Genomic DNA, 22,524 nt, shown 5'->3' with positions numbered 1-22,524 from the left:
TTGGACATGCCTTATTGAGGTTGGTGTAATCAACACACATTCTCCAGGTACCATTAGGTTTTTTGACGAGGACCACGTTAGCAACCCAGTCGGGGTACTGACTAGGCCTGACGAACCCAGCCTCCATCAACTTCTGTATTTCCGCGGCTGCCGCCTGATTTCTATCTTCCCCATGGTTCCTTTTCTTCTGACGAACCGGTTTAAAGTTTGGGTCCACATTCAGCTTATGGACGGCCACAGCAGGGTCAATACCCGGCATTTCGTCCACCGTGAAAGCAAAGATATCTTCAAATTCTCTCAAAAGGTGGACCAACTCTGCCGCCAGCGGGTCGTCAGGAGAAATCCCGATGGGCACTACTCTGTCAGGTTTGTCTGTGTTTAAAATCACATTGAAATGGGCCCCAACAGGCTCTGGGCGTCTCTCTTCCATGTGCCCTGCTGAGATAGTTAATGTTTCTTTGACGACCTTGGGTTGCGTGTCGCCACGTTTTCGTTTGTTGCTCGACGTCCCTTTCTCTTCACCCGTCCCCCATGCTTCTGGACTCAAGGTGGTTAGGTAGCAATCTCTAGCTTGTTGCTGGTCACCATGTATAGTGCTGACGCTCCCATCGTCACAAATGAACTTAAGAAGCATCAGATGAGTCACAATGACAGCCTTTGCCCTGTTCAACGTGGGACGCCCCAAGATGATGTTATATGCCGTCAGATCTTTCACTATGAGAAAACGGACATCCATTTGCCGAGATTCCTTTTTATTTCCCATCCTCAGAGGAAGGGTAATTATGCCGACTGGGTGGATGACACTACCTCCGAAGCCTATAATGGGATAGTGGATTTTCTCAATTTTTGAGGGATCATGTTGCAGCCGATTCAAGCACTCTAGACTAATTATGTCCGACGAACTTCCTGTATCAACCAAAATACGCCTAACCCTTAGCTTAGCAACTTTTAACTCAATTACCAAAGGATCGTCATGCGGGGTGGAGATTTTCCCACGGTCGGCCTCGCCGATTTCAACTTTTGGAAACGGGTCAACTGTGGCCTTGCCGGACAGCATCACTTGCCCCAATCGCTTGGCATAATCCTTCTGGCCCCTCATGGTCGGCCCGCCGGCGGCCAATCCTCCTGAGATGACTGCCACGCACTCTGGGTCGGTACGATTCCCATCTTCCTCCGAGGGAGGGGATTTGTTTTTCTTGTAGAAGGGTTTGCCAGAACCTCCCGTGTTCCTGCTGATATAACTTTTTAAGAACCCCTTGGTGGCTAGGCCGTCCAATGCCCTTTTCAAGCTCTTATATTCATTGGTGTCATGCCCAATGTCACTGTGAAAGTGACAGTACAGTTTGGGGTCCCTACTTTCTGGTGGTGACTTCATGGGAAATGGACGATCAATGTCATATTTGGACCCGACGTCCATCAGGATTGTGTACATGTCTGTGTTATACTCGAATCGCTCCCGATCATAAGTTCTGGGCCGTTTCTGACCTGCCGCTCCGGGGGCCCTGTCTGATTCTTTTGCAATAGCCCACGTCCCGTTAGGCCGGTTCTTCTTTTCAAATTTCTCCTTTTTTGCCGCTAGCTCGGCGGTATCACTTCCTCTGGGGTCTTTCGGGACGCTGCAAATCTCTGTTGCATGAATGAAGGCCTCCGCCTCATCCAGCACTTCTGCCATTGTTCGGACGCTTTTCTTTACCAGATCAAACTTGAAAGAGCCCTTTTTAAGCCCTCGAATGAAGTTATCGAATGCAACACCATCTGGCAAATCCGGAATTTGCCCTGCCTCTAGATTGAATCTCTTCACATAACTCCTCAGGGACTCGTCCTTCCCTTGCTGAATCCTACTCAGATGCATGCTCGTCTTCTTCTCTTCCTTGTGAGCCATGAACCGAGTAGAGAACAATAGCTCGAGCTCCGAAAAAGAGCGAATAGTTCCGGCTGGAAGTCTCTCGAACCACTTAGAGGCTACTCCTTTGAGTGTGCCCGGAAAATACTTACACCAGGTTGAGTCAGTTGTTCCTTGGACATACATGTGATGCCGGTAAACCAAGAGGTGCATGTCCGGATCTGTGGTACCATCGTAAGCATCAATGTTGGGCGGCTTGACTTTGGGTTCCCTCGGGGCTCTCATGATGGAGTCTGCAAAAGGGGTGGTGTGCCCTAGGGCCATGTTGGACACCCCCTCCTGAATGTGATATACAGGGTCTTGACGCCTGGAGTAGGGTAGCCGCAGGGAGGACTCGCGTCCGCGAGTTTGACGGGTTGGACGGGTGGCCCCTGGACGTGCCTGGCTCAGATGCGTATAAGTTGGAAGAGGGAGAGGTCCATCCGGCATGACGGGGGTTGACCCAGTGTCAGAAAGTTCAGACTCAGAGTCGGGCAACTGCTCTGCGCGTGGCTGCTCACGTCCTCGGGACGTTTCTCCGATCAGCCGCCGTGGCATTCGGCGTGGTAGGTAAGACATTGCCTGATTGGGCTGACTTGTTGGCGGCTGTCTCCTTAGGTCCTCGCCTGTCAGCCTGGTCCAGACATTTGGGGGGCGCAAAGAAAGTGTTGGCCTATTGCTTGCCGGCCTCTCATGATTTGCAGCCACAGCAGTGGTGTAAATCAGCATACTCTTCTGTACCTCAGCATTAACTGTCTTCCCCACATCAGCTTGGAACTCAGCCAAAATAGCCCGAAGAGCACCCACAGAGACAGGCATATCAGGGTTCTCCTCTATTACCGTATCCACCCGAGGATCCAGGTGTCCTCCAGGAGGGGTGCGATTGGCCTGGTCGTCCTCCTCGCTGAGCACCTCTACCTCGGCAGTGTGACGAGGGGTGTGCCCGGCCGCAAATGTACGTGCGGCATCTTCAGTGATTCTTGTGGCCGGCGTATGATGTTCAGTCGGCATTTCTCTTTCGAGGGGTGGCCGCTCTACGCGCGTAGGCCGCCCAGCATCGTTGTCCTGTCGTTGATCTTCCATGTTACCGTACCTCCCCCCAGACGGCGCCAAATGTTGTGGGGTTTTTCCGGTGAGATACCTTGGAGGTTTCTTGGTAACTTTTAAAGATTAAACAAGATTGTATTTTTATAGAGAGAGAAAGTAGAGAGAAGGCAGAGCAGCAATTGCTCTAGAATGTATTGATTGTGACCCCTTTTTCTAGGGAAGTGGGAATATTTATAGTACTAGGTTTTTGTGGGAATGACCTAATATTCCCCTTACATGATTGGCTGGGGAATGGGAGAAGGACACGTGTCCTTTCTCCTTACAATTCTCTGATCCCCTGTAGCAATAGTGGGCTATTTGGGCCTATTGTGCTTAGTAATTCACTTGGGATACATACTAATTAAGCCCTTTTCCAGGTATAGGTTTTATACGTACATTTATACATACTTAAATACATACATTGTAGGTACCTAGATTAATACTCATGCCCCGGAGTAGACTTTGCATGATTTCTGCTTAGGGGGCGCAATACGTGCCAGGTGTCACATCTTCATTGGTGCACGAAGGCATGGTAATTTTGCCCACAACACCCTTCATCATCTAGTTTTTTCTTAGGATAATTCTAGACATTTTAGTTACTAGATTTTTCTAGTCTAGCTCCTAGATATTTCCTAAGATTATTCTAGATTATTATATTTCTAGATTTTTCTACATAATATATTTCACTAGTTTTACAAGTGTAGTATCTAGATTTTTCTAGATTAATATTATAACACTCCCCCTTAATCTAGAAAAATCTTGTGCTTCAAAATATTTCATCTTTCGAAAAATCTCGTTGATGCACTTGTCACCAACCACCAATCGTATAAACACTTGAGTTCTAATCATGTTGGCACCCGTGTTACCAACCTCCATCTTCTTGATACCTTTTATTAATCTTGATCATCTTCTCGTTGGTATCCATGTTACCAACTATCCCACTGATGCACATGTCATCAGTCATCTCCTGAAATTTTTCTTCAAATTTTATTTTGTTATTGGTGCTCATGTCACCAACCATCCCGCTAATGCTCTTTTCATTAGCAAACTTCAAAATTTTCTTCAAAATATTTTCTTCTACATTTTATTCATTGCCATTTGTTTCTTTAAATTTTTCTTTTGTTGTGGTGCTCATGTCACCACCCATCACTGCTAATGCTCATCTCATTAGCAAACTCTAAAATTCTCTTTGTGAATTTTATTTTTCTTTCCTTTTTTTTAAACAATGTACTCTGCTAATGCCCTTGTCATTAGCATCCTTCAAATAATTTCTTCTTCCAAACATATTTTCTTCTTCATCTTTTTCCATCTTTTCTCATTTTTATCATCGACTTTATTTTTCTCCATTTTCCTCCACAAATTTCTTTCTTCTAGTTTAATTTTCCCATCTTTGTCATCTAATTCAACAAAATTCAGATTTAGTACTTACCTCTTCTTCTCTTGCTATGTTCCATACTTTTTTCAAATCTTGTAACTCTTCATGCCTTTGATCTCCGGTCTTCAATTTTTTTCGTAATCACTTTCCGGCTCTGGTACCATGATAGAAATTTGAGAACGCACGCGGAAGTTTTGATGGACGCGAATAATATAATAAAATTGTATTTTCATCATTGATTACATTAATAAGAATTGTACAACAATATTTACTTTGGTAGAACACTTGTTTTTACCCTTCATATACTGTGGGAGCTCTCTTGATTTGCTCTCTTGATTAGCTCACTTCACAACTCATGCATATAACATATTTATAGTTGTTGTATTATGGTTTCTAGATTTTTCTACTCTCTTCATCATCTAGATTTTTCTTAGGATAATTCTAGACATTTTAGTTACTAGATTTTTCTAGTCTAGCTCCTAGATATTTCCTAAGATTATTCTAGATTATTATATTTTTAGATTTTTCTACATAATATATTTCACTAGTTTTACAAGTGTAGTATCTAGATTTTTCTAGATTAATATTTTAACACCATTTCCATGTAACTTCAATGTCTCCAGCCTCTTTATGTTTAAAGGTTATGCACATTATTTTCTTATTTTATTAATTTATTATTTTTATAGTTCTTTCCTAAAGTTAATCCCCGCATATTACGTGATTTCACTTTTTGTTTGCCTAATTACTGATTTTGCCTTTTTTATTGTATTTTAAAACTAAAGTTAATATAAGTTATTAGGGGAATTTTAGAATATTCTATAAGGGACACAAAAAGGTTATTTACGATAATGACCTCATGATTTCCGTTATAAAATAGAGAAAAGATGATGATGGAGAGGGGGTTAGGTTTATTTAAAATAGTACATAAAAGTGCTATTTATTTTTGACATGTTAAAAGTTACGGAATAATTGGCCTGGATCATTGGTTGATTGGTATTATTTTCAAATTTTTATCTTAGTTATCAATCGAGGAATGATCACTTACATTTATATCATAAATAGGTCCGTTAAGAACTATTAATTCTCAACCCAAATCGTTGAACCCGTTGGGTTAATCCGATCATTAAGAACCCGAAACCCGTGCGCTGAAACACAAAACCCGATCCGATCCGATTATATTCAACCCGAACCCAAACCGACTCGAAAATATCAACCCGATTAAGACCCGAAACCCGATAACAAACTGTCTTGCGGCAACCCGAACCGTTTCTACCCGAACCGAATGGATCTGAAAACTGTTAATGACCCGATTTATTTCAATCCAAACCATTTCAACCCGAGAAAACCCGTTTAATCCGGACCGTTTACAACCTAGACCGTTTACAACCCGAACCATTTATAGCCCGAACGGTTTCAACACGAACCATTTACAACCCGAACTGTTTCAACTCGAACCCTTTACAACCCGTTTACAACCCGTTTATGATCATATTCAACTGATTATTAGAGTAATAAAATGTAGAATATTATATTCTTTAATTCTTGACAAATGACAATGTTATAAAGCTTATGAATTCATATTATTTTATTAGTCTTGCACTCTTTCATTGACTTAATGACTCTATTGAACTGATTAATCGATTACTAAACTGAATTGATCTAACTCAATACGTTATAACTTATAAGCTTATAACTAGCGAACTAATCGAAAAACTATGTTGTTTTAACTAAATCGACTCAATTCGTTAATAATTGGACTTGTTTGTCTCGTTTCGTTGTTAAACATGTCAGTCTCATTATTGTTTAAACCAATATGAATTTATGATAAACTTATATCTACAAACTTTACAAATTTATTAGGTATTATTTCATCATTATCGATTAATAATTAATACGTTATTAGTTATTAGTTCATCAATAAATGTTCCATGAATACAAAGTGATAAATTTTATTAGTTATTAGTTCATCGTTATCGATGATTATCGATGATTAAACTAAGTCATCTACAATATACTCACTAAGGCTGCGTTCTATTCATCTGATTTCCACTAATTTTTCCTGAACTTATCTTATCTGAACTTATCTGAACTTAACTGAACTTATCTGAACTTATTAGAACTTATCAAAACTTATTTTAGTTATAAATTGTACTTGGTCAACCCTTATTTTTTCTCAACTTATCTTATCTGAACTTATCTGAACTTAACTAAATTGATCTGAACTTATTTTTCCTGAAATAAGTGAAAATAAGGTGAACAGAATAAGGCCTAACTCTACGGGCCTTAAAATTTTAACACTTTTAAAAGTTAGTTACCGCCCTTGTCTCCTAATTAAGACATACTTCCTCCGTTCCGCAAAGGATGCATCATTTATATTTGCACGTATGTCAATACGCTTCTTTGAACATTAATATCTCTAAATGCGTATAATTAAAAATTATAAAAAGTTGATATTTGGAATCCTTGCATTAATACGAATTTAACAAGATGTCACTTGACTATGTTTTTTTCTTACACAACAGTAAAAAAATTATTGTCAAAGTTGATTGATGAATAGTGCGCAAATGAGAAACGATGCATCTATTGTGGAACGGAGGAAGTACATATTACTCCCTCCGTCTCTTTTTGTTCTTTACGCTTGGTATTTTTCACGCGTTTTAACAATTAATTACTTTGCATCGAAATTCCTCAATTTTTTTATTTAAACAAGATAAATTACGTTTATTTTTAATGTTTTCACTTTTATCAAAATTTTGATATTGGGAAATGAGAAAAAATTAATGTCTTAATGGAAAAGTGTTAGAAGTTAAATGACCCAATAAATTTAATTGGTTAACATAACAATTGGACACAAATTTTGATAGAATACTAAGTCATTTATGTGAGAATATAAAAGGAAATGTAAAGAACATTTTGAAATACCTAAAAAGGAAAACGTAAAGAACAAAAAGAGACGGAGGGAGTATAATTTATAAACGTATTGAAAATTGTGATTTTAGTAATAGCCAAATATTTTTTATAATTTCGAACCGAGTTGACATGACCCGACATAAACCGGCTTGATCCCATATGAACCGACCTGATCCAATATGAACCCGACCCGATATGATACGAACTTGTTATAACCCGGCAAAATCCGTTTACAACCAGTCGTGTTCCAACCCGAACCGACCTGCCCCGACATGACCCAACCCGACTATAACCTGACCCGATATGACCTGAACCTGTTACAACCCGGGTAAACCCGGTCAACCCGAGCCGACCTGACCCAACCCGATTATTGCCGACCCGATATGGACCAGTGTCTACCAACTCGAATCGAACCGACCAGATAATTTTCAACCCGACTCGATAGCTAAATGAACTCATTTCAACCCAAACCCGATCTGATTGTTCGAATTGTCTCCCCTATGTCCGCTATATAACTCACATGTGAACTATTATACATTTTAAGTGCTCGTAGTATGCTCGGTTCTCCAAAATTTAAGTCCCTATTTAATGTGGTCGCGTGGTATTTCTTAATTAAGCACAAATCATACATTAAGGTCCTTTAATATGTTTTTACTAGTATTTTATGCACGCGATGCGTGCGTGCATTTTAGAAACTTTATTGTGCCTATTATTTCATGCACATCATTCGCAAAGTCCATATTTTGCGACATTGAGGTCATACAATACTCGTAGCCTTACATGACGAATTTAAAGCTATTAAAAAAATGTAACATTATTTTGATACAACTAACATATCCCATTGGAAAACCAAAATTGAAGTACATACAAAATAGTAATTATCACTTTCTTTTTTTGCTCGCAATATATTTGTTTAACCACATGCACTCCTCCGCCCAATCGATATGCAACACATATCCAACCGTATACGAATGTTCAGGATTAAAAGCTTCAATTGGTGGATGTAGCACCCATGAAAAAGCTTTGTTTCCGAAGCATGCAAATACTTTTTCCATCACTCGATTACGTCCATTAGGCTGCATGAACGTTAAAAAATATATTCAAATGTAAAATCAACATGAGTTAATTTTTTTTAAACAATTATGTTGTTAGAGTATTAGATTGAAACCTGTTGAAGTACTGATTTTATTTCAGTAGCTAAACAACCTAAGAGGTGTTGTGCAAGATCGTGTAATATTGTGACTTTCAAATTACCACTTTTATCAAATATGGTAAGTCGAAGAAGCAACCTATAAAACGAAATTAAATCAATTTATTAATATAGATAAAAATCAATATATAATGTGTGTTTAAGTATAAAAAAGATTTAGATAATTACCTTGGGATAGTTACAGTGTTGGTGAGATTGCAGGATTGACATTTTTGTAGTCCTTGAAAAATGACAACCTTTTTAAGACAACGATTGCATGCCTCATATATGATGTTATCAACACTATCAACGCGACATGCATATGCAGCAACTCGACAGTATTGAACCTACCAAAAAAAAAAAGCAAAGTTAGACAATTAAGTACATAATATCGTATTTTGTTGACAACACTTAAACTTCAAGGTTAAAAACGATACCTTTCTCACGCTAGAGAATTGAGATAATCGGATACGGGGAGTGTTAGAAATGTCAATCGAAGACTTTAACGAAAAAGTCGACGAACGAAACCAATCTCTCCTTATATTTGCCAGTTTTTCCGATTTATACCTATACGTGAAAAAAGTTATGAGCATAATACTTAAGGTTATGTTGTACATGTATTTGGCGAAATTGTACATACCATGTAGATAAGGATGTTGTTTTTTCATTAACCGGGTTAACATAAACCCTAGTGTGGTATCCCGTGGAAAGATATGTACCTGTTTGTATTTATCAATTAGAAATATTATCACAGGTGGATATATACTTTAAACTACATATTACAAAGACATCATCTACAAAATAATTTAATTTGGATGATGTACCATAGAAGCTCTTGACATGCAGACCACATGCTACAATGATTGGACAAATGTCAACATGATTAAGATTTTCATCAAGAACGTGCACAAAATCATTCCAAAGTGTTAATTTAATAACAGTCCAGCTGCAAGTAGAAATGAAAACAATATTAAGACAAAATATTCGAAATACAGGTAAATTCGATAAGTAATTAACATTATAATAATTTAGCGGACTTACGTTGTATCCATTATTGCTACGTCTCGCTTGACTGAATCCACACCAATATTCTCAACTGGTGAAACGTATAGGACCAATCCCATTGCATCTAAAACATCATCAATGTTTCAATTAATAAACGACATATGCATGATAACTGAATATTGAAAAAAGGCAAACAAAAGTACCATAAACTCTATTGGTACAGTCGATGTGACAACTTAATCGGTTCAACTGAACCAAATTATAGTGGAATGAAGGTATGGAAATGTCATCCTCCTCTTCACGTATCACATTTGTTTCTTCTTTAATGATCATCTGTTTCCAATTGGGGACAATTTTGTTTTTCCCTTCAGCAAATATCACTTGTACAGCAAGGAGTATATAAATGAATCCCTCTTGAAACCGTCCTACAAACTTTTCAATCGCGGGGCCGAAAATATTGCACTGTATGCCCTCACCCTACAAAAGGAAACACATGCAAAGTTATGATATAGTGCAGATTCAATGAAAATTTAAATGAAGCATAAGGTCATTTACCTCAACATCGACAAAAAGCATTTTCCATGTTTGCTTGGTTTTTCCTTTATGGTTGTAGTTGAAAATATCATAATTGCGAATCAGTCGGGCTCGTACATCATATCGTTGTACCCCGCTAGGATATAAATGCTCAAAAGTTGGATAATGGTACTCTGTCATCCTGTAAAGTTAGTTCAGTTCAAAATTAGAATTACATAAACCGAAATTCACAATGTATGAATAGGTATATCACATGAAAAGAAAGCTATGTACATGAATACATTTAATTACTCCGATATATAAAATTCACATCTCTCAATTCGTCTGTAGTTATATCATAAAGCAATTATTATTATAAAAACTACTCAATGTGAGTACAATACCGTTTATTATAAAACTGGGAAATAAAAAACAATACTTTAATTCCGTATCTCTAATCATAAGACAACAAAACTTCTTTGTACACAATATTTTTAGTGAATATGCCTTCACAACCTTGAACCTTTCCCTTTTCTACCACGATCTTTGTCGTGTTCTCAGAAATTCCTCGTGATAATGCCACATATAGCTGGCCGTGGCTAAATACATGATCGGGGAGGTATATCCCAACATGTGGAATAGTTTGTCCCTGAGACTTGTTGATAGTCAAGGCAAAACTCAACTTCACAGGAAATTGCTTTCTGACCATCTCGAATGGCAATTTAATATCTTCAGCAGTTTTCAAGGGAATTCTTGGCAAAAACACTCTGTTCCCCCTAGAATGTCCGGTTAATATCTCAGCATCAATAAAATTGTCCTTTAATGAATGGCAAAGCAGCCGTGTTCCATTGCAAAGACCATGTTTAGGATCAATATTTCTCAAAAGCATTAAGGGTACCCCAGGTTTCAGGGTGAGAGCATGGGGAGGCAATCCCGACGCAGAAATCGAATTCAAAAACTCTTGTTGGTACAAATTTCTCTTATCTTCAGGAACAGAATCAAACGAATAATACGTTTTTCCTTCTCCGAGAAACTTTTCGACAACCTTATTATTTATTCTATCAGCGTCTTCGTTCAGGGGTGTGATGATCGCCCTTTCAACTATAAAATTTCCATCACCAACGTGCTCACTTAAACTTGGAAAGATTTGGTCGATCAAAGCCTCGATCGTACTATCTGCCACTGTTGGCATAATCATGGCAGTTGGTAACCTTATCATCTGATCTGAAACAGTAGGTTCATTACCGTTCCCAACAGAGAGTAAGAAATTAGCAAAGCCGTTATCATCAATTGATCTCATATTTTCTCTCAAACGCAAAATACGAATATGTCTCCACATAGGGGACCTGACAAAAGATGCGTCAATCATTTGAGCTCTAGTTCCGTTTCGAACCACCGGTAAAACCTGTCTGAAATCACCACCGAACACAATAATTTTCCCCCCAAACGGCAAGTCATTCCCCATTAAATCCTTGAGTGATCGATCAACAGCTTCAAATTGATATCTGTGTGTCATTGGGGCCTCATCCCATACGATAATGGCAGAATTTTTTAGGAGAATTGCAGTTTTAGAACGTTTGGTAAATGAGCAAGTTGATGAGCTGTCTGGATTAAGTGGAAGCTGAAAAGTCGAATGTGATGTTCTTCCCTGGTGCAACAACGTTGCTGCAATTCCAGATGTTGCAGTGGGGATAGCTATTTCGCCTCTACTCTTTACAGTAGCAAGAAGGGCTCTGTATAAAAATGTTTTTCCGGTTCCCCCAGGACCATCGACGAAGAAAGAACAGCCAGCCTTTGAAATGACAGCATTCATTATTGTGTCGTATGCAACTTGTTGGTCACTATTGAGAGTGCCAACGCATGCCAAATCCTCATCTGGAACCGGAACAGAAAAGTACTCTTCCATGATAGAAGGAAGCTCGTCAATGTCATCAGTACATTCAGGTAAGCTTGGCAACTCCGTGTAGTCAGAAATCCTTTTTCTAAGTGGTCTTAATAACCTATCTATGTCTTGCAAAAGTTTGTTAGTGAGGAAAACAGAATTACTTGTTGTGTTTGAGGCTGGATAATCCTCAACCATGTAAGGGAAAAACTCATCCCAGAGTGCTCGTAATCCAGTTGGTTGACAGTATACCAATATGGTTGCAAATAACCGACGTAATGCAGATGGCATTCGTACTGAACATGCTTCTAAAAGACATTGACGAATGCTTTCGTCATTTTCGATTAGACCGAGGGCTTCAGCTGCAGCCCTGAATGTAGGGTGTGTGACGCCATTGATCGTTCTTAAATGTTCGAACGATGTACGCTCCCTCACATGATTGAGTAACATTCTCAAATAAAATCGTTCTCCTTCCGATGGTGAAGCTACATACAATCGACCCATAACTCGTTGTGTACTTTTTCTCTTCTGCCATTCACGTGAACTCGTTAACCATCTGTAATGCTCAGGAAATTCTCGATAAAGATATTTCCTTGCATTTGGATCGACTGAATTCATCTTGAAAAATTCAGTGAGCATCGTCTTAGAGTTTCTTGGGTTCGCTAACACGCTTGAGATTTGCTGGTTCCCTTCGAACCTCACTTGATGCATGTTTGGCAAATGAACCTGCAAACGATCTACGGCAGGACAGATTCTAGTCATGGGGAATTTGTAAAGTTTCCACATAGCTTCGGGTGCACAAATCCACCGTGCATCGACATATTGTGCAATCTCATCTCCGTTATGAACTTCCATTGAAACTCTATCTGAACCCTTATGGATGTACTTATACAGATATTTGACACACTTGATGCTGCTGCATATCTCAATATTGATGTGACAATCGTACTTTAAGAGCAAAAATGGATTATATGGGACTACCCACTGATTATCTACACGAACTCGTGAATTCTCACGCAACGGTACTGCTGGACGATCTTGTGGACGACGGTAAAGAGGATATGAGTCATTGCCTTGCTTTGTATCATTGGAGAATTCCTTAGGGAATCCTTTCTTACAACTTCCTTGTTTCATACACGGGGATTTGTGGTTGAGAACACCACATGGGCCATGAATCATGTGTTTAAGAACTGCCTTATACAATTTTGGTTCTTGTTGTTCATCAGGAATCACTGCTCTCACAATCTTATCAAAGTCATCCGGAGTGGTTAGCTTGTCATTTTGATCAAGAATTAATAACATATGAACATGTGGAAGACCCCTCTTTTGGAATTCAATCACATATACATAAGCAACAACCGTTCCGAGGACGCCCCTTTCTAGAACATCCTTTTTCAACTCTTCAAGTTTAGCATGAAAAACCCGTGTCAGCAGATCTGGACGATCGTTTGGAACTTGTCCGGCCAACAATTCTGATTGTATCTCTGGCCAAGATGGATTGCATGTCATTGTAAGAAATATATCAGGCTTGCCGAACTTATGAACCAATGCCATGGCATCTTGATACCTCTGGTGCATATCTCTTGGACTTCCAACGAATGAAGACGGCAGTATGGTCCGTCGTCCAACATTTTCTGCAAATAGACATTATATAGACAAACTTTATTGCATGTGAAACAATGTATGAATTATTGAGTATAATCGCTTAACTTAAATCAATATGGACCTGTGTTATGCTCTCCAGCATGTAAAGAATCCTCTAAACCCTTGTACAAATCAGCACGTATCTTATCTTGGTTGAGTGCAATCCACCTCAAATTATTGGCTTGCATTTTCACACAGTTATCGACAACAAATTGTTGCAGTAGACGACCGCCTCTTAAGATTAGAGAATCAAGATGTTGCCGCATCTATAACACAAAATACTTGTTTTGGTCATAAAGGTCTAAGTATATGATTTTTAGGATAAGGCTTAAAAAAGAGTTATTAGAAATATGCACCTGAAACATGTATGCATAGAATTCCCGGCACGTCAACTTTTTACCAGTGGAACTTCGACTGTTTAAATCCCAGCCGTAAGAACCATAAGGGAACAGTAGAGGATACTGCAGTGGGTCATAATAACCGGCAGTGTCTTTGATATAACTTAGTTGCCCAGTTACTGACTCTACCATGATGTCCCTATCCTTCAAGTTGGAAATGTCATCACCTCCAACGACAACTGCTGCTACTTGCGAAGCTGTCGGCATCGAGTATTGATGTTTATTTGTAGGTTGCTCTTTGATGACAAATTTGCAATCACTTAAGTCACTACGCTGAGCAAGATGGCGGAGATTGTGGACAAAAGGATTGTGAGCATTCAAAATATTCTTGATTCTGTCGATGACATCGAGGCGTAATGATGAATTCTCTGCTGCACGATTTTCATTTTCATGCTCAGTATCATAAATGTAGAGTTGAAGAAATCGAGGACGATCTCCTTCGTTCAAAGGTAAGAAACCTCCAATACGATGGTAAATTGAACCTTGTGCACGGAATGTGTAAACGCCTTGACGTGCATTTGCTAGTTCGTCATCTAAATGAACTCCCATTGAAGTGAATGAAAAGACGTGGTTGTACTTACGGATGTTTTGCCTAAAATGAGCCCCATATTCCGATTGATCAGAATATAAATCAAGCATATCAGAGGATAATGGAAAATCAGGTAAGTTGACCTTCCCACTTAAGCAACATAGTTCAGGAGATTCACAATGGAAAAGTCGTGCTTGGCAATGCGGACATGTTTTCATGGGTGGCAAACTGAATATAGGAACCCCTTGACTCTCTTGGTAATTTCTTGCACAATTTTTATAACCAGTTCTCCCTACTTTCCAGACCCTTATATCACCAGAAATGGGGTTTGATATGTTGTTGGTGTCGATTGCACGACTTTCACCGACATTGAATAATATGCCAGGCATGCGTATTTCATTTTCCGCCTCAACAAAGCGCGGCAATTCCCCATCGTCTGAAGTAGGGTATGGTATACGTGCATTGGTTGTACTGCTCTCGCCAACACAAAAGAATCGATTGGGCATGCCGCTTGAGTTTGATGTTGGGTCTGGGATGGTCACAGTGGTTGCGCTACTTTCACCGACACTAAAAAACCGATTTTCTAGATTTGCCCGAGTATCGAGTAAACGAAGTTCATCAATAGGTTGCACTGCATTATCAAATCATGTTTTTGATTGGTTAGGTAAGTTGTCATGTTTACATACTTAAAATGAATTGATTATGTTCAGATTTCTTACTTTCACGCCTTTCATATCCAGTCGTGACATTATGGGCACGATTTGTGATGTCTGCCATAGCCCTTCTAACTCCCAAAGTGTTGGGAGTATTGGTAACAATCACAGGCCCTTCCGAACTTGGAGTTTGAGGTTGGCTTTCAGGAGTACCTATAACATCTGATTGGTTTTCACATGCATAGCTGAGTCGCCTTTTTGCATTTTGACAATCTCTTTGTTCTGGAGTGAGTGATTTTCTCTGTTGTCTTTTTTTATCCCTCCATATCGACCTTTGATCTTGCATACATTGATCTCCGTTCTCGTCCATTATGAAACTCTAAAACTACACATTAATTTGGTTACTATAAGTTGTTTGTATTGTAATTTTGTTGCAATATAATAGAGATTGATAAATTAAATATTTTATTTTAATGCATTTTTTTTTCCTTTTTTGCTAAAACGAACGTATAATTTTAAAATAAATTGAATATTTTATTTTGTTTCCTTTCGCTTTTCTGTTTTACTTAAAGGAAAATTTATATTTAAATTAAATTAAATATTTTATTTGAATGTTTTTTATTCTATGCTTTTCCACTAAAATGAAAGTCAATTTTAAGTAATCAAACATAATTTGTGTGTTTTTTTTATTTTAATTTTCGTATTAATATTCTTATAATAACTTTAGATGATACTTCTCTCGCCATTTGGTTCCGTTTTTTCGGTTTAGTAAAGCTAAAGCCCATTTTATTCTAAAAGCCCAATCCTTTCTATACTTAAGAACGTAAACCCTATCTGATGTTTGTTGTTATCCGCCGTTCCTCTTTTATGTGGAACCTATTTTCATTTGTCTCCTTACTTTCTCTCTCTCCTTCCTCTCTCAAACGATCTCCTTCCTAGATCTCCTTCCTCTCTCAAACGTTCCTCTCTCATCGTTTATCAGATCTCCTTCCTCTCTCAAACGATCTCCTTCCTCTCTCATCGTTTATCAGATCTCCTTCCTTTCTCTCCTTAAAGAATGGCGATAAACCTCAAATTTGGTGAAAATATGCGCTCAAATGCCTATCCTTTCAAATTCCGATCAACATATTGCGAAAATACTCAGATCAAGAAATATAAGGTTAATCTCTCGCCTTACCCTCTCTCATCTTTTCTAATTTAACTAATTCAACTCAGATTAAGGGTTTTATGTAAATTACGCGCAAGTTTTTTTTTCTGATTGGAATGGGTATTTAGGATTTAATTTAGCGATTAATTGTTGATTAACTAACTGATTTTTTTGTTTGCATTTTTTGGTTTGCATGTCGTATCAATGTGGAGGGTAAGGTCGCTGGCGTGGCGGTGGAGAAGCGATGGCGAGGCGAGGCGCGGGGCGAAGCGATGGCGAGGAGCGGGGCGAGGCGATGGCGAGGCGCGGGGCGAGGCGATGGCGAGGCGATGGACAATGGTCAGGTTCTGTTTAATATAACTTTGTTTTAATTTGGTGAGATTTGTTGTTACTATTCCAAGAGTACAATTATTTGTATGTTTCTTGAATTTAACGTTAATTTAACCATTATTGGGGTTCGTCAAATTTTTTTATCTGTTAATTTGAGAATTTGTTGGGGTTTGAGAATTTGAGAATTTAACCATTGTTGGGGTTTCGTGTTTTAAATTTGAGAAATTGAGAATTAAACCATTATTGGGGTTTTGTCTAATTTGGTGTTACTATTATCGGTGTCTAATTGTTTGTATCTGGTAAAAGTCTTATATGCACGCATATTAGTAATTAAAACTTAGATTCGTTTGACGTTTCATGAATGTTCTAGAGCATGTAAAAAGTCTCCTCTCTTCTCCCAAAACACACACATACAAATACGCCTCGTAATGAGCACCAAGCAACCAATTAGTAAACTACTACATTCCGGTAAGTAAAAATTAAATGTTTTTCTGCTAAAAACGAAAATTATAATTTAAAACAAAAGTAAAAGTTTTAATTAAAAATAAATTAAAAATGTTGTTTTGATGCGTTTCATTTTTATGTCTTTCTGAAATATTCATTTTCGTTTTAGTAGAATTCAGTAGTTGGCCCATTTTTAAGCGGAATATCAAAATTATTGTTGCTTAACCAAATTTTTTTGCAATTTTGGTTTGCATGTAGAGTCCCTCTATTGGTTGGAGAGGAAGGTGCACAGATGTTGGGCAAGACGCGTGATGGGCGATGGGCGAGGCGGGGAAGGCGATGGGCGAGGCGACCGAGGCGCTGGTCAGGTTATAAGTTGCTTAAATTGGGTGAGATTTGTTACTACTTTGGGTTCGTCAATTCTTTTAAATTATAAACTGATTTGGTTGTTTGAATTTTATTTTATTTGTGTGATTTGGTGGTATGAATTTATTTAGATTTGGTGGTATGATTTGTTGTTGAGTCTTGATAAGATTGGGACTTTGAGAATTGAACATGTTTCGGCTTTTTTTTTGATGGAATTTGTTTTTTTGTTGCCTTTTGTTTTCTCTTGCTGCAGTATTACTGGCTCAAATTCCTATTCTAAATAATGCTCAGTTATCTTATATTTGTAAGCAATGGTCTATAAATTCAGTTTAGTTGGTTAAATCGTGGGCCATGACAATCAAATGTAACACCTAATATTTTGGGCCATTTATATCTTGGTGTGTACCTAATATTCTGCTCTACCCAAGCAGCATTATGAATTGGTGTTGTTTGTTTGTAGAAATATCCTCATTTTTTTGAGTTGAATGCGGAAATTAAGTACTTTAGTGAAAATCATGATATTATTTTCAGTTAGTGTGATTTGTAGGGGTTTAATTAGGGGTTTGATCTTGTTGTTTAGATAATTTTGTGTGTTTTTCTAGTGGATTGTCTTGATTTTCTTAATGTTATTGTTTATTAAAACACAAATCAAAACTAAATTACCTAAATTGATGTGTTAATCACATATTGAGCTCTAGATCAACCCCGTTATTGAGTACCTTGATGTCGTTGTCACTTTGTTGAGCCGAAACATGTAAATACAACTATTCTTGCGACTCGAACTCCCATTATTCACTCTGTAATTTTGGTTAATTCAAGAAGAGATGAGGGATTAGGTTAGTTCACTATGCATGGGTGAGATCATTGTGCGTGGGTGAGGGGAGGAGGGAGATGATGGGTTTTTAATACTGAATTTTGAAACAATGTGCGTGGGTGAGGGGAGGAGGTGAGATTAATATGCTTGGGTGAGATCATCCTGATGTAATTTTTTTTAGATGTATTTTTATTTATTAATTACTCACTATATTTTAATCGAATAAATGCATTTACTGATGCTCGCTACACAGAGGAATGAACTCCTTAAAACTAAGGCGTTGCAGAAGGATTCGGTTATTTCAGGCTTATCTTTTTTGTTCTTGATTTACAATTGATGCCGATTTCTGCTTGAATTCTGATGTTTTTTTTGTTTAATTTAGTTTTGAAATATATTAGGGTTAGTTAGGGTTTAAGACATGTTTTAACGGACTTAATAACATAGCTTGAGTGCATGGGGTTATATTCTGATTTGAATTTGAATTTTATTGATGTTTTATTTGTTCATCTGATTTTGCTGTTTTTCATGAGACTATTGGGTGTTATTGGATCAAATGTGACTGTATGTTGTTATGGTGAGATTTGTTGATTTAGTTAGAATGAAATTTGATGATTTTCTTTTCGTTCCATGTAATTAAAAGCATGATCTAAAATCTGTAATAGTTAATTAAAATTTGTAAACGCATGTATACAACTTATTCAATTAAAATCTTAGATAACTTATTCAATTAAAATCTGTAATAACTTATTCAATTAAATTAAAAGCAGGAAAAGTAATCTGTAATAAGTAATTAAAATCAATAAAAAGCATGCATACAAATATTATGTTTAAGAGATTGGTTGGCCACATACCTTATGCCGTTGTTATAGTATGCCTTGATGAACTTAACACCCAACTCAAAATCAAACTAAAAACCGAAATTATAACCTGCAAAAGAACAATTTATTTCAGATTTTTATAGAACACATGTTTAACTGAGTTACTTGATAATTAAAAATGAGAAGGGTATAACAACTTATTCAATTAAATTAAAAGCATGAAAAGTAATCTGTAATAAATAATTAAAATCAATAAAAAGCATGCATATAAATATTATGTTTAAGAGATTGGTTCGCCACATACCTTATGCCGTTGTTATAGTATGCCTTGATGAACTTAACACCCAACTCAGAATCAAACTTAAAACCAAAATTATAACCTGCAAAAGAACAATTGATTTCAGATTTTTGATTTACTTAATGAACAAACCCTACTTCAAACCCCTACTAAATTCTGCATTAAAACAAATGTAAGTCAATTATATTTAAAATCATAATTCTAATAACAAAAAATTATATTATCACAAACCTTCGTTGTTGAAATATGCAATTAAAAATTAAAAAAATTATGAGAGATTATTTAACCAAATGCATAAATTAAGATATAAAATAATTAATTAAAATCTATAGAAGCAAGAATATAACCTACCTTATATTTTGAAATCTGCAAAATAAATAAGCACCACAATATTAGAAAAGAACATTTATTTTGTGCATACAGTCACAAATTTAATTTCTGTTCTTATTTTTTATAGTCTTGTATAAATAAAAATGATACTGTTATGCGTACAACATTCCTTGTATTTTTATGATATACACAGATTTAAATATGCCCATACAATTAAAGTTTATGATTTATTATTATAGAAAAATGGTTGAATTCTGTTTGTATTTTTTTTACAGAGGATTCATACGAAAAGTGTACTTACATGTGGGAGCGACTTCAAGAAGAAACAATGGTGATGTGGTTCTTTTGAGAACGGATTTCTTCTGGGAATCAGCGGGGAGAGGTTTCTTGTTTTATGGTTTCTGGAATTTTTCTTCTGATTTCTGGTTTAGGATCTGGTTTATGGAGGTTTTTTGTTTTCAGGGCTTCTGCAGTTAATTAGAAAAATTTATTCTTTTAGATTTGTAATATTTTTCGTTTCATTTGGTAACTGCAATAAGTGTAATATTTTATTTTCCTTATCTGTTTTTCGTTTCATTTGGTAACTGCAGTAGTTGTAATATTTTATTTTCCTTATTTTCATTTATTTCCTGATTTAATCAATCAATCAACATCAGCTTTGGTAATTGAGATAAAAAGGATTGATTTTGGGCGTCACTTAAGGTCTGGGGTGCAATTAAACTGTAGAACTGCGTTGGGGTATTTTAGTCTTTTAACTGGGGGACACGAAAAGTCAAATTACAAAATAGACCTCAGCTGTTCCTTTATAGAATAGAGATGGAATATTATGATTGAAAGTATGTATAGTACGTATTACTAAATTTACCTACTCCGTATTATTTCCATAACGAATTTTCTTGATTGATTCTTCTTGATTTTCAATATGTATTACTACCCAATTTATTACACTTATTATGTCCATAACTAACTTTCTTGATTTAATAATAATTTTTTTAATTAATTAATTAAGTTACGAGGGTATTATAGTGTATTTCATAGGGGGACGCCAAAAGTAAAATTACTAAATTGACCTCATGTGTTACCTTACAGAATAGAAATTCCGATATCATAATTAACCATTAATTATAATTCATTATTTTAATTTATTAATAGAAAATTAAAATCCCCCCAAAAAAAACTCCAAAAATTATAATTTAAGCATTTGGGTTTCTTTTTTTCAATTTTTTTTGGGGGGGGGGGGGGGGGGGGGGTTCATCATTTTGGATTTTTATCCCAAATACCGAAAATTAAATAAAAATAATCCACAATGATCATTTCCGAAAATGTCCGAAAAAAAGAAAGATTTGCCAAATACAACCTAATGAAGTCCTCTCTTTCCCAATTGCAAGGTCAAACTTTTGATTTATAAATTACAACCTTAAACTTTATACTTCATTCTAAATTACAACCCGAGTCATTTTTCGGCAAAAATCATCGGAATATGATGTCATTAATATAATAATCCAAAAAAAAGAATCTATTAAAGCTCTAAATAGAAATTAAATAATTCCCCCCAAAAAATATTGATTAGAAATTATTCGTATTTTTTTTAGGAAATTATGTAATTGTGGTTTAATAAAATTAATGACATCTCCGATTGAGTTCGCCGAAAAATGACTCAGAGTTGCAATTTAAAGCGGAGATGTGAGTTTAAGGTTGTAGTTTACCAATTTGAAATTTTAAGGTTGTAATTGACCAAGAGCTAACTTTTTATTTATTTTTTTATTTACTTTTTGACAAAGAAGTAACTTTTTTCTTATTGAATTGAAATTAAATCATTAATAAAAAGTCATACGGCATCTACAAAAGAAATCCGAATCTATCAAATAAAAAGAAGTAACTTTGTTGAGTTGTATTTGCCAAATTTTCAAAAATAAAAAAAATAAAATAGCGTGTTTAGTTTATCAGTATACTAGATTAGTTCCAGTGCACGCATGGATTTTGATCATTTTGTTCACAAAAATTTTCACTGAATATCTCCCAAACTACTGCATAGTTATAACATTTTTAACATACTCGTTTAAATTTATTCATCCAACGTACATATTTAAAAGGCTAATATGGTAATTTGACCAAAATATTGAGTGATATATTTTCCATTATTAATATAGCGATTTGACTAAATATTACCAATTTAGAATAATTATTATTACGTCGTATCTATTGTTGCCATAATTTATAAATTAAATTTTGTTTCCATACATAAATAGTTTATTAAAAACGGTAGAGAATAAAAATAAAATAAAATAAATAAACTTTTTTGGGAAAGTGATTTTTGGCGGGAAAAATCGCACCAGAAAGTGACACTTGTCATTCCTGGTGTCTCCTTTAGTATAGATGGATTGGGTTGGGCTTTAGATTTGGTTTTCTCGGTCCAATTACACCCTTTGTATAATTTTTTGGCAAATTTGCCAAAAGGACCTTTTATAACCCAAAATTTGCGAGAAATGACCTTATATAATTTTTTTTTGTGAAAACACCTTAAAGTAATTTTTTTGCGAGAGAGGACCTAAGGGAAGTTTCCGGCATTGACTGAGCTTTTCCGGCCATTAACTTGCACGTGAGCAGCATTTGTGGCTTACGTTGGCTAAAGACACTGATTTTCCTGACTCTTGAATTTTCAAACTTGATTTTATTTCGGTTTTTTTAAACTTCAGGTTTTAAAGCTTAGAATTTTGGAGGAAAATTGGGTATGATTAGCAAAATAAAGCCACACGTGCTTCTCACCTGCAATCAATGGCCGGAAAAGCTCAGTCAATGCCGGAAATTTACTTTATGTTGTCTTTTGCAAAAAAAAATTACATTAATGTGTGATTTCACAATTTTTTTTTTTTTTTTCCATATAAGGTCCTTTCTCGCAAAAGAATTTACA

General features: G+C 36.4%; 1 protein-coding gene and 1 pseudogene across 1 annotated transcript; one reads left to right on the top strand and one right to left on the bottom strand.

Annotated features, from left to right (window-relative positions):
• LOC110805723 (probable LRR receptor-like serine/threonine-protein kinase At1g56140) overlaps positions 1-22,524 on the top strand; it is a 72,320-nt pseudogene that overhangs the window by 23,530 nt on the left and 26,266 nt on the right.
• LOC130468080 (replication protein A 70 kDa DNA-binding subunit B-like) lies at positions 7,950-10,418 on the bottom strand. The gene is made up of 9 exons (XM_056837679.1): positions 10,003-10,418; positions 9,651-9,924; positions 9,484-9,571; positions 9,267-9,388; positions 9,083-9,161; positions 8,880-9,009; positions 8,632-8,789; positions 8,422-8,542; positions 7,950-8,329 (listed from the first exon to the last, which is right to left on the bottom strand). Exons 1-9 carry the CDS (start codon positions 10,159-10,161, stop codon positions 8,135-8,137), a joined length of 1,326 nt encoding a protein of 441 aa, XP_056693657.1. The 5' UTR covers positions 10,162-10,418; the 3' UTR covers positions 7,950-8,134.

The sequence above is a fragment of the Spinacia oleracea genome, chromosome 1 (assembly GCF_020520425.1).
Source record: "Spinacia oleracea cultivar Varoflay chromosome 1, BTI_SOV_V1, whole genome shotgun sequence".
NCBI lineage: Eukaryota > Viridiplantae > Streptophyta > Magnoliopsida > Caryophyllales > Amaranthaceae > Spinacia > Spinacia oleracea.
This window is presented reverse-complemented; position numbering and strand designations above follow the sequence as displayed.

Coding starts and splice junctions, on each gene's coding strand:
- LOC130468080 (XM_056837679.1), bottom strand. CDS start 10,161: ATGACAGAGTACCATTATCCAACTTTTGAGCATTTATATCCTAGCGGG. Junction 9,572..9,650: donor CTGTACCAATAGAGTTTATG/GTACTTTTGTTT, acceptor ATGATGTTTTAG/ATGCAATGGGATTGGTCCTA. Junction 8,330..8,421: donor TAAAATCAGTACTTCAACAG/GTTTCAATCTAA, acceptor ACGTTCATGCAG/CCTAATGGACGTAATCGAGT.